Source organism: Nansenia antarctica, assembly GCF_963989245.1.
Source record: "Nansenia antarctica genome assembly, chromosome: 4".
Taxonomy (NCBI): Eukaryota; Metazoa; Chordata; class Actinopteri; order Argentiniformes; family Microstomatidae; genus Nansenia; species Nansenia antarctica.
The window spans coordinates 55,663,437-55,677,393 of NC_137689.1; the positions used below are offsets into that span (position 1 = coordinate 55,663,437).

Consider the following 13,957-nt stretch of genomic DNA (forward strand, 5'->3'; position numbering starts at 1 on the left):
TGATTACAAAGATGCCATTTGAACACACACACACACACACACACACACACACACACACACACACACACACACACACACACACACACAAGCACACAGTTCAGTTATCATTGGCCTCTAGGCTATTTAAATAAAGACCATAATACTGGTAATCTTACCATAGGGGGCCTCGGGTATTGAGGACATAATCCTCTTTAATTCATTTCTCTTTATTTCCTCCCAGTTGGTAATTTCTAGGTGAAATGTTAATTGGATAAGAGCTCCCCTGCCTCTTATTTCAACCTCCACGCTGACATCGCCTTTTCAGCTGGATTTATTCTAAGACGGAGAGTATGTATTTTATTTTATGGATGTTGATTTGCTGTGTCTACTATGTAAGAACGTGTTTTACATTTAGTGTTGCACAGGGACCTCTTACTTCTGTGCGTATCCCCTCATATATGCTACAGTACATCAGGGATGACTACTAGGCCTTGGCCATTGGCTGTTTTCCCGGACAGAACCTTAACCTGGCTGGCCGTTAGAGGTCACTGTTGATACTGTCTCTTGTGAGTCCCTCTATCGTCCAACCGCAGCTGATGTTAAGGCTTGTACATCCATTCTGTCCTCCATTTAGCAGGCACCTTAATGTAAACCAGCTCCTTCCCTTCTTGTGATTTTTGTAAAAAAAAAATTTTTTTTTTTTTTTCTTCTAACACCAGGGGAGCCACCCCTCCTAAATGTCGTTGTTTGGTACCTGTACTGTAGCAATGACAATAAAGACCATTCATTCATTCACCTTAAACATGCTTCATTCAGGTTCTAATATGTTCCATTAAGGCTCTACCAGTGTCGGTTTCCTCTTTACTACCTATCGAAGTCTTGAGCTGTATTTTTTTTGTCAATATGCCAAATGTCTTCATAAAACAGGATTTTCAAAGTGGGTCATGCTTCTTCTGTGTTGTTTCCATACGTGTTAGGTCTGCACAGCATTCAGCCAATCATAAAAGACGGCTAGAATAGATAAGTATAAAAATGTGTGACGCTGACTTGTTCAGTATTCATACTTTTATTTTGGGAAACCTGATTGGCTGTTTAACACTTATGGAAGTAACATGAAAGCAGCATGACCCAATTCGAAAATTGTATTTCATGACTTTTTCTGTTTAATCTTAGCTACGGTCGAACCTTAGAGGTGACCCAAAAGACAGCATCGACAGTAACCTCTAGGGAGGGGTTGGGCTAATTGGTCCCATTATCCAGACCAAGGTCTTTTAAAGGCTGTTTTATACAATCGTTTTCTTTGGTCAAATTCTGATTTAGTTTTAAGACCAGGATGTTTTTTTGTTTGTTTTTTTTCCCTTTCTGTGAAGGTCCTTATTGTGTCAGCTTTTAACTGTGGGGCGGGGGGGGGGAGGAAGTGAGTGGATTGAATTTATTCCGAATTTCTTTTTCTGACTTTTATTCTGAATTCTTTCTTTATTCTGAATTTGTACTCAGCAGTAGTCTGTCCCTCCATGCTGGCCAAGATGGTGTTTCCGATGGTCTTTGCCTTTTCAACATTCACAGAAGGGTGATCATGGACCCCAGTTGAGACACTGCGCAAGCTTGGATCGGAGCAGAAGGGGTTTCTCTCTTGGAGATAGTTCAGAACTGTCAGTGTATCCTTCACGTCACATGCTTGTCTTACATCTGTCATGTCCTTGTTCTGCTCCCCAGTGTTGTGGTTCACCCCTGTCAGCTCTTGCATGGCATTGTTGACTTCAGCACAAGCTGGCATGGAGAGCAGCCATGTCAAACGTTGCTGCTCTGTCATCCCTTGCCCTCTTGTGAGGCCACCACAGGTTTTCATACTTCTCATCAGATAACGAGATCTACAGACAGGCCAGCCCATAAGCAATCACTTCATCTGACCACATGGAATCCCTCTCCAAATCTCTGGTAGACATCTGGATGTTCCAACTGGACCCGCCTCCGCCATCAGACCTCTGCAGCTCATCCAGAGTGCTACTGCCCGGCTGGTGTTCAACCTCCCCAAATTCTCTCATGTCACCCCTCTCCTTCGCACCCTGCACTGGCTCCCGATAGCAGCTCGCATCAGATTCAATACCCTGGTGCTTGCATACCAGGCAGCTAAAGGGACAGCCCCTGCCTACCTGAAGGAAATGGTCATCCCCCAAACTCCAGCCCGTTCACTCCGCTCTTCCACCTCGGCTGGCCGACTGGCTCCACCACCTCTACACCAACACGGCAGTCATGCTGCCCGATCACGTCTCTTCACAACACTGGCTCCCCGCTGGTGGAATGAGCTTCCCACGGCTGTCAGAACTGCAGAGTCACCGTCGTAGACTGAAGACCCATCTCTTCAGGTTACACCTTAACTGTTCCTCCTGAGACATCTACTGCACCCCAGCACAAAAAAAAAACTAAAATGTAAATGGAGTAATGTAAATTGTTCCTTTACTCTGAGTATCACATCAGCATTGCAAGCCTTCTCTGCAGACACTGATCCCTCCATCAACTGTGCATAGAGGACAGCAACTTCATCCAGATCAGATGCATGCAGGTATCTTTGACCCTCTTATGGAAGCTTGGGCTAGTAATATTATTTTTTTTTTTTAATGGGTTAGGGTTAGATGGTCTGATATATATATATATATATATATATATATATATATATATTAGGAATACCTGGAATATGAAATGATTACATTACAAATATATTGCAAGAAAACGAACCCACTGTATGGAGCTATTTTAGTGCCATCAGAAATTGAATTGTATTTTGAGAAAAACTGAATTGTATTTTGAGAAAAACTGAATTGTATTTTGAGAACTGAATTGTATTTTGAGAAAAAACTAATTGTATTTAGAGAAACTGAATTTGAAAACTGAATTAAAATAATGAAAACTGAATTGAATACAATTCAATCTGTCAAATACAATTCAGTTTTTGCTCAAATTCAATTCAATCTGTCAAATACAATTCAGATCTGTCAAATACAATTCAATTTCTGATGGCACTAAAATAGCTCCATACCACTGGTTCATCTTGACCCACTTGCCTGTATGCTATGGGTTAAACATTTCCTTTTACACACATATAGTACTGCATCCAACTCCATGTCTCATGTAAAACAGTATCTGGTTGATTGTGGACAGTATTGAACCCTTTGTGTTGACATCAGACAAGAAGACATGCATAAAAACATTATTTAACATGGGTGTCAATGGGAAATTGGATTTCTTAAGACTTTTGATATGTTACGAAGGACATATCCATGAGACTAGGACAGTTGAAAGAGTTTCTGTTGCTATTTGTCTGAGGTCATATTGTATAATGCCTGTACTAATACTTATTATGAATTTAGTAGGCAGTATGCAGTATACTCATTGAGTATATGCTAGTAAGTATGCCATTTCGAACACAGCCAAACGGACACGGCATTTTCCCACTTAGTAGGCTACTCTATTATTTCATCTACTACAGTGAGAAACGAGCGAAAGATTGAAAAACTGATTAAAAAAAACACGTTTATTTACAACCCATAGTATGCACCGAATTCCATAATGTTACGATCAGTTAATTTACAGGGGGGTTACACATACAACACAATTCCGTCCTCTTGTGGTAGACAGTGAATAGTGCACCAGCTACGCACTTACATACGTAGTTAGTTTGTTTGAGTGTTTAGCCATGTATTAGAAACATCATAAAGTACATTACTATCTCGAGCTATTTATGTAATATATCAGCTGGTGCTTTGGTGCCTCCTCCTCCTCCTCCTCCAGCTCCTCCTCCTCCTCCTCTGTCAAGCCAGCAGCTCCTCCTGCCTCGTCTCAGAACGCGTCATCCAGCGAACATGGCAGCTGTACTGGCAAAGAAGTGCATCACCCCTCTTGTTTTGATCAACAGGAGGATTTCTGCAAAGGAATTGATTGTCCAATCTTCCTACCACGAAAAGGTAAAAGGATCTAGTCTATGGTGGTTAAATAACATAACTAATGTCACTGACTGATGATGAGGTTGTTAGCTAGTGAGTAGTGTGGGCTTGGGTATGTTTTGACTTTCACAGCCAGCGGGCTAGCCTGTTATGTGAGCTAGCCTGCTACTAGCAGTATTATATTATATTCGAATTATTATAGATTATTATGTGTGGGGTGGTCTTGTAAAAGCAGCACTGAGCTAGTTGCATTCCGAGTCCAGCGTTCTTAATAATAATCATGTTTCGGCTAATGTCAGTTCCATGTCCAATACACTGCAGGTGTAGCTTCTTATAAAACACTTGAAGGTGAATGTTCTCCTGCTGTTGGCTCTTTATGCCACAGCTGTTTCATGTGGCTGGAACGAGTAGCCAGCAACTTTCAATCGCACTGATGCAACGTACCTGCAATGTAGTTGAGGAATGATTATGGTATTGCAAGTGCAATACTGAAACACAACTGTGAACATTTCAAACCTGCAAACTGCGACACTTTAAATGAATGTGCAATAACACTATGTGCAATATAACCCTCGGGTACATAAGGTTCAGAGATAGGAAATGTTAGAATAGGTATAGCATAGCATAGAGTACAGCACAGTGTTTTATTTGTATAGTATAGTATAGTGGATAGTGTACATAGCCTTTATTTATGTAAACCAGCTCTTTACCCTTCTTGTTTTTAGTTTTTTTTTTCCTAGCACCAGGGGAGGCCCCCCTCCTAAATTTCGTTGTTTGGTACCTGTACTATATCAATTACAATAAAGACCATTCATTCATTCATATTGTTACTGTAGCTAATGTAACTTAAAGGTAGGAGAGATGGGACCTAATATATAATAATAATAATTATTTGTATAGTACTTTTCCTGCAAATGTTGCAGCTCAAAATGCTTTAACATATCCACACAACATACAAATAATAATAGAACAATAGTAATCAATAAAACACACAATAGCAATAATATAAACTACATAATAAAACAAGAATAAACCATTCAATCCAAGGGGCATAGAACAAAGATAAACAAAATAACTAAATAATGTAAGAATTACTATAAGATTTAAGCAAGTAAATACATATACAAATATATAGATTAATTAACTAACATTAAAAGATACATTGATTACAAAACAATTTAAAGGCATTTAAAGGTAATATTAAAAATAGTTTTTAGTCTTGACTTGAAAATATTTGCTGAGGTTTATGTGTGAAAATATAGTTATTTAGGATATGTTTTGTATTTTCGAGAGGAATTAGTAGTTTATTTTTGTGATTTGTTGATTTACCCTAAACCTAATTTGGCAAAAATGCATAGTCATTTCCGGTTGCTCTCTGGCTAGTCTCGAGCTTTCGAGGTCCGATTGACCTGTTTTCATAACCGATTACATCAGCGAACCTATGTTGTACAGTAATCATGACTGAGCAGAGCAGTGGATGTCTCAGGATGAGAATTAGGTCTAAGTCCTGGTTGGGAGGGGAAATGAGGAGGGAGTAGGCAGGCGGTTTCAACAGGAATTGCAATTGTGGACTGTGGAGTTCTGTCCTAATCTGTTTATTTTAATTTCCCTTGTGCGTAAGGACAAGGCCTCCTATTTGGCTAGGAGACAGACAGAACAGAACATAGCTGTTATCCATGTGTTTTTGTTGCTTACGGACCACTGTATTTTCCCTTGTGCCATTTCTAGGTGGTGGATCACTATGAGAACCCAAGGAATGTTGGTTCTCTGGACAAGAACTCCAAGAGAGTGGGGACAGGATTAGTGGGTGCACCAGCATGTGGAGATGTGATGAAGCTTCAGGTACGCTGGTCACCTGTCCTCCTTGCTCCCTCTGACCAAGTCTACCTCAATGCCATGGCCATTCCCTCCTCTCAAAAACAAACAGACTGATATACTTATTGCCCTACTTATATGCCCTAGATCTACTAAGCAGATGTGTTTCGGATTGTGACCTTATTGTTTATTTATTTATACAAAATACAGAGACTGGTTCTGAACAACAGGAAGGACCAATGCCTGATTGAGTAGTGAAAATCAAACATTTATCTATGAAGAAGAGGAACAGTACAGCACTTTTACAGCACAACGTTTGCAGGAAAAGTGCTATACAAATACATTTATTATTATTATTATTATTATTATTATTATTATTATTATTACAGCAGTCATAATCTTGCAGAATTAGTTTGTCAAAGTCTCTCTTTGCCCCTATACACATGTCTGTCCAGTAAAGTGACTCCTCTCATCTATAGATTGAGGTCGATGACATGGGGAAGATTGTGGATGCCAGGTTCAAGACATTTGGCTGTGGTTCCGCCATCGCCTCCAGCTCCCTGGTAACGGAGTGGGTGAAGGGTAAATCTGTAAGTGAACATTCTGCAGCCATTGTTCCATTTCCTGTTTGAGTGTTCTATTCAGTGTTGCTCATGGTTTGCACTCGTCAATTCAAGTAATTTCCTCTTTTTTCCCAATATGTTTATTTTTTAATTTTTTAAACATGAAGCACAGCAACAACAAAACATCTAACGGAAGTCAGACAAACATTGATACCCACATCACAAACTAAAACAACAGCAAAGGAAAACAGAAAAACAACAACAGAAAACAAACACACACAAAGAAAAACCCACTAAAAGCCCCATCTCAGACAAAAACAGAGGTGCTACAAAGGCATAAAACAAACAAAATTAAAGTTTACAGTAGTCTGATCCAGTAAAATAGAGCATAGCATAGTTGCATAGCACAGTCATTTCCGCCGCCCAGTCACGTGTCATGATTGAATGGACTTTTTGTTTGTCTAGATTGATGAAGCCCTGACAATCAAGAACACTCACATTGCCAAAGAGCTGAGTCTTCCACCGGTCAAACTTCACTGCTCCAGTAAGTCTATATTTCTGTCTAATATATGAGCTATTCTGTACATTCTAAGTAATAAATGAATCGATTCTATTAAATGTTCTTATATATTTTCTATAATATTGTTTTCTATTCTATTCCATGTGAAATTCCTGATTGTGCTCCCGTGCCCCTTTTCTCCAGTGCTGGCAGAAGATGCCATCAAGGCAGCCCTGGCTGACTACCGTTTCAAACAGCAGGAGGTGGAGAAGGAGGCTATTCAAGCCAGCAACTAAGGGAGCACCCTGATGTAGTCCTGGTCACCCCTCTCCTGTATCATTCTGCCAAGGGGACACGCTGAAATAAGCCTGGATCCTGACTCCACTATCCTGCTACTAGGGCATTCTTAACCCCCACCAGCCTGCATAGATAGCTCAGTGTTCACCAGGCCCCTGAGGCAATATATGGTTCTCCAACCCTTTCTCAATAGCCTGACTTGTAAACGCACAATGTAAAGCACTGATCACTGATTGGTACCGGGTCCAGCCCTACTTTCAGGAATAAAAAATGCGGGGCCCAGTGTACAAGAGTTTGGAGAGTTTTTGTTTGCTCCTTATTTTATACTTTGCCATCGTTATGGTGATTTGCCATTGAAAAGTGGTCTTTGGTCATTTGAAATAAAATCTAGTGCTGTCAATCGATTAACATTTTTAATCAAGTGAATCACAATAATATTCTGAAATTAATCATGATTAATCACAAGTTTAAAATACTAGTATTTACTTGTATTTTGGGGGGGAGATAAAACAAAAATGTGTGGTGTTGGAATAAAGAAATGCATGACAAACTGGTTAGAGGAATCTTTTATTTTGCTTTATTATAACATGTCTTAGTTTTGATGATTTCTGAATAAGATTAGAATCTCTTAATTTGTAAAAGTAAAAAGGTCTCAAGCTATGCAGTCAGAATTGCGCTTAACTGCCAAACCTCAGACTGCACATATACACTGTACTGATAATATATGTATTGTGAAATGTTAATACGCCTAACCAGTAGGTGGCGCTCCCTACCTAATTGGATGCAGTCATAGAACCTGTAAGATACCTGAATAAGAGTCAGTTCAGCATTGCATGGCAGGTCTCCGTGTGAGTTATTATTTAGCCCTATCAGTCAGACATATTACACTATATTGTATTATATCTTCGACCACTGGTTGGTTTTGTGGCGCTTTTCAGCAAGCAGAGAAAAACAGTAATCTCCAAGCACTCCAGTTTGACAAAAAGGTTTCTTTCTTATGACAGTTTCTTCAAACCAATCACTGTTGTTCTCATTCTCGCATTGCTCTCACAGGTACATGTCTCTCCTTTGTTAACTGAACACTTTCAAAGTCCTGATTGTTACTTTCAATAAGCATTGCCACAGAATGTACACAAATTGCCTGTGTCATACTCGCTATTCACAACTGGTTTGTAACACCGGACCTTGTCGGCAGCTCTGTTCTGGATCTAATCACCGTAGCGGGTAGGAAAGCTGGCTATGTCTCAGAACAGTCTTTTGATTAGATTAGATTAGATTAGATTAGATTAACTTTATTGTCATTACATAGTACAAGAAAATGAACCTAGGTCAGGGCTGGCTAGCTATCTCTACTCCATTAATCAATTATTGTTATTGAAGCTAGTGTCACTGTCCCAGTCTCTGTAGGATATTCCTGGTCCACATATGAAGCCTTCATTCCAAATACAATGCACTCATGTCGAAATGTAATGTGCTCATGACGAAATGTAATACACACATCTCCAAATACAATACGGCTGTATTGGTGTTATTTTGGCACAAATATGCCGTGTTTTTGCATTGTATTTAGTGTTACACATGTATTGCATTCATTCCGATGTGTGTATTGCATTTGAATGTGGCACGATCCGCCCTCCAAATGAAAATACCGTTATAATGGATATCTTATTCTAACAAAAACAGTAATATGTCAGCTGGTGCTTTGGTGCCTCCAGCTCCTCCTCCTGCCTCGTCTCAGAACGCGTCATCCAGCGAACATGGCGGCTGTACTGGCAAAGAAGTGCATCACCCCTCTTGTTTTGATCAACAGGAGGATTTCTGCAAAGGAATTGATTGTCCAATCTTCCTACCACGAAAAGGTAAAAGGATCTAGTCTATGGTGGTTAAATAACATAACTTAATGTCACTGACTGATGATGAGGTTGTTAGCTAGTGAGTAGTGTGGGCTTGGGTATGTTTTGACTTTCACAGCCAACGGGTTAGCCTGTTATGTGAGCTAGCCTGCTACTAGCAGTATTATATTATATTAGAATTGTTATATATTATTATGTGTGGGGTGGTCTTGTAAAAGCAGCACTGAGCTAGTTGCATTCCGAGTCCAGCGTTCTTAATAATAATTAAGATATATGTTAAGTATTTTCGAGAGGAAGTAGTAGTTTATTTTTTGTGATTTGTTGATTTACCCAAAACCTAATTTGGCAAAAATGCATAGTCATTTCCGGTTGCTCCCTGGCTAGTCTCGAGCTTTCGAGGTCCGATTGACCTGTTTTCATAACCGATTACATCAGCGAGCCTATGTCGTACAGTAATCATGACTGAGCAGAGCAGTGGATGTCTCAGGATGAGAATTAGGTCTAAGTCCTGGTTGGGAGGGGAAATGAGGAGGGAGTAGGCAGGCGGTTGCAACAGGAATTGCAATTGTGGACAGTGCAGTTCTGTCCTAATCTGTTTATTTTAATTTCCCTTGTGTAACGTTGGAATTCCCTGTTGCATAAGGACAAGGCCTCTCTGGAACCTATTTGTTAATAGACGGATGTTATCCTGTGTTTTTGTTGCTTACGGACCACTGTATTTTCCCATGTGCCATTTCTAGGTGGTGGATCACTATGAGAACCCAAGGAATGTTGGTTCCCTGGACAAGAACTCCAAGAGAGTGGGGACAGGATTAGTGGGTGCACCAGCATGTGGAGATGTGATGAAGCTTCAGGTATGCTGGTCACCTGTCCTCCTTGCTCCCTCTGACCAAGTCTACCTCAATGCCATGGCCATTCCCTCCTCTCAAAAACAAACAGACTGATATACTTATTGCCCTACTTATATGCCCTAGATCTACTAAGCAGATGTGTTTCGGATTGTGACCTTATTGTTTATTTATTTATACAAAATACAGAGACTGGTTGTTATCTGAACAACAGGAAGGACCAATGACTGACTGAGTAGTGAAAATCAAACATTTATCTATGAAGAAGAGGAACAGTACAGCAGTCACTAATCTTGCAGAATTAGTTTGTCAAAGTTTCTCTTATCCCCTATACATGTCTGTCCAGTAAAGTGACTCCTCTCTCATCTATAGATTGAGGTCGATGACATGGGGAAGATTGTGGATGCCAGGTTCAAGACGTTTGGCTGTGGTTCCGCCATCGCCTCCAGCTCCCTGGTAACGGAGTGGGTGAAGGGTAAATCTGTAAGTGAACATTCTGCAGCCATTGTTCCATTTCCTGTTTGAGTGTTCTATTCAGTGTTGCTCATGGTTTGGACTTCATTTCTTCTTCTCTAGATTGAAGAAGCGCTGGAAATCAAGAACACTCACATTGCCAAAGAGCTTAGTCTTCCACCAGTCAAACTTCACTGCTCCAGTAAGTCTATATTTCTGTCTAATATATGAGCTATTCTGGTTTGCTTCTATTATGTACATTCTAAGTAATTAATTAATCGATTCTATGACATTGTATTTTCTATATTTTCTTCTATATTTTCTATAATATTGTTTTCTATTCTATTCCATGTGAAATTCCTGATTGTGCTCCCTTGCCCCTTTTCTCCAGTGCTGGCAGAAGATGCCATCAAGGCAGCCCTGGCTGACTACCGTTTCAAACAGCAGGAGGTGGAGAAGGAGGCTATTCAAGCCAGCAGCAACTAAGGGAGCACCCTGATGTAGTCCTGGTCACCCCTCTCCTGTATCCTTCTGCCAAGGGGACACGCCGAAGTAATCCTGGATCTCGGCTCCACCATCCTGCCACTAGTCGGGCACTCAACCCCTGAGTCCAGGACATGTCCACCCTCCAGCATGCATAGATAGCTCAGTGTTCACCAGGCCCCTGTGGCAATACGTGGTTCTCCAACCCTTTCGTTGTCGCCTGACTTGTAAACGCACAATGTAACCACTGTACTGTGTACTGATTGGTACCTGGTCCAGCCCTACTTTCAGGAGTGAAAAATGCAGGGCCCAGTGTACAAGAGTTTGGAGAGTTTTTCTTTTGCTTTTTCTTTTCTATTTTGCCACGGATATGGTTATTTGCCATTGAAAAGTGGTCTTTGATTATTAGTTATTATGTATTTTAACATGAAAAATAAAGATATGTTATAAGATGTAATGTTAATGGTATCAACCTATCAAAAGTGTTTTGGATTGTTGTAATTTCAGGCCTGCTTCCTGGTCATAATGCAATAAAAACAAGTAGTGTGACAGATTTGTTGTGTTTCATTTTTCTAGTCATGCAAAATATGTTGAATTACATGATGTAAGCCTGTTGTCTCTAGATTACCAGTGAGTTTTATAATGCTCTGTACCAAACAGATGCTATGTAATTTGTCCACTAGGTGACACCATTGTCATATTTTCTGCAGAGCCATGCTTCTGCCATGTCTAAGCCAAGGTCTCATGAGAATGCTGCTTTTGAGGTTAGACCACATTATAGGCATTCCACAAGTATTGTTAGCTAATGTCAAATTGGCATGGTGAACCTCACTATAATATTCCACTATTAGAGTACATTAACTCAGTAGTACCCTAATGGAACACTGGGTGTCACAGTTAACCCCTGATAAGTGCAATCAAGTTTTCAACTGTCCCAATTCTCTTTTTAGGAGGGCAAACCATCACTAATGTCCTATACTGTTGCATTTACAGGATCAGAAGTGGACTGTTAGCACCCTCCAATGTTAGACCCAGTGGACTCATCCTGCTGTTTTGGTTGCATTCCCAACTCCTGCAACAATTAGGACTGGAGCAACAGTTGTCCCTTAATGGAAATGTTTAGAGAGAGAAGATAAATATTTTACCAAATGATAAACACTCAAAAGACTTTTCTTGCTGCAGATGCTACACGATGGACTCACACTCTTCACATGTCCATATTCAACCATTTGTCAGTCCTCCAACCATGAATGGGAGGTAGAGATAATTTGTGTATTGTGTAAAAAGCAGTTCAGAACACTGTGGGTTTGCCATGTTATAATGCAAATAGAAAACCCTACACAAAAAAATGTGAACAATCCAACAAGATCTGAATGGGGTGTAGGGTCTGAATACCATGTATAGTTATGTATTTACAACAGAGTAGTGACTTGGAAAGATGACTGCTATAAATCAAGAGTAATATCATTTTGGAAATACCTTCAGTGAGAATAGTAGTGTTACTTCTGACAGATTTACTTTTGATTGTCACTCGTGGTCACTTGTGGATTAGAAAAGGAGCAAATATTTCCAAATCAAACCGTTTAGTGTTCAGCATTATTAGAAGGCAGTTTTCTCTCCAGTGATCACCTGAACGGTAGGCGCTGAGTCCTCCTGCCCCTCTGATAACGAGGGCCTGTCTTGCTGCTGGGCCTGTGAGTGCCCAGGGCCAGATGGAGGCTCTGCTCCGCTGACTAAGTCATCCTCCTTTAGTTTTGTCTGTTTGGGAAGGATCACAGGCAGCTCTGGGCTGCTTCTCACTTTGACCTCACTGTCTGAGAGCTGGTGGCACAGTTTGACCTCACTGTCCATGATGCTTCCCTCTGTCTGAGGATTTACTTCAGGATCCACTGCGGCTTTCTGTGTGGGGTCCGATCCCTCTCGCTCTACCGAGGGAGCTACGGTGGGAGTTCGCAGGTTTTTGACTGCCCTCATAATGTCTGCCTGGAGTTGTTTGCTGGAGTCCATTGGCAGCTCACTCCGCTGCCCATTAGGTGGTTTCCCTGGAACCTCGTTGAAGGGTTTGGTACCTCCAGTTTTGTCCAGCTGGTCGACGTACATCTTTGAGGGGAAGGATGAGGGGTAGTAGGCGTTGACCTTACGCTTATGGCTCATGACGGCAGCACAGCAGAGGATGAGGAAAATGGTGATGAGCAGGGTGGAGCCAACGATGATGAGGAGGAGGTTGTCTTGAAGGAAGTGCACCACCTGACTCAAGAAAAAGTGCTCCACGTGGGCGAAGTCGTCTGAGGTGGTTGGGGATTCGGAGGCAGGGCCAATGGTGGCAGGCGGTGAAGGGGTGGGGACCAGGCTACCCAGCTCCTCCCCCACTCCACTGCCCTCAAATGAAATGTTGAAAGCGAGGGGTGTGGCCAGACAGGGGCCGCTAGACCATAGTGTCATAGATAGACCTATCAGGTGAAGTGACATGAGGAACATCATCTCCTGTTGGACCTGCAGAAAATAAGCAGTGGCAGAAAGTGAGCTGAATGTATCAATATGTTTTCTCAGTCAGGCTGACAAGATCCAAATATACAGTACCGTATGTATTTCTCAACACTAAATGTTGTTGTTTTGTAAAATTGATTATTTCCTTACTTATTATGTCCAGACCTCACTCATCAGCATAGTAATTAGATATTAGATATTAGATCAAGGATATCCACTGAGTCATTTTAGATGGATTTAAAATAGAAATGTTTGTTCATAGCTGTGGAGCCCCACAGGCTCTGTGGCATTTTAAGACTGAGACAACAGCTGAGAGGTGATGAGAGGCAGTCAGGACTTATGGTCTGGATTCCAATCATACCATCCACCAGACGCAAACACACGCACACGCACGCACGCACACACACACACACACACACACACACACACACACACACACACACACACGCACGCACGCACGCACGCACGCACGCACGCACGCACGCACACACACACACACACACACACACACACACACACACACACACACACACACACACACACACACACACACACACGGAATCATCTATCCATCAGTCCATCTATCCATCAGTCATAGCAAGAAAAAGCAATCCATGCTTAGGCCAGGAGCCATTGGCAGTCATAATGCTAGAAGAAGGAAGATATGTGTATATATATATATATATATTTATTTATTTTTTTAAATTATAATTATTTTATTTATTTATTATAGAGGGGG

At 41.1% G+C, this 13,957-nt stretch overlaps 1 protein-coding gene across 1 annotated transcript; it reads right to left on the minus strand.

The window, feature by feature from the left end:
- Positions 1-12,330: 12,330 nt before the first annotated feature.
- Positions 12,331-13,212, minus strand: tmem119b (transmembrane protein 119b; the record flags this gene model as incomplete). Its single annotated transcript, XM_080529479.1, has 1 exon — positions 12,331-13,212. The coding sequence occupies one exon, from the start codon at positions 13,210-13,212 to the stop codon at positions 12,331-12,333; it is 882 nt and encodes a 293-aa protein (XP_080385605.1).
- Between the last annotated feature and the right edge of the window lie 745 nt (positions 13,213-13,957).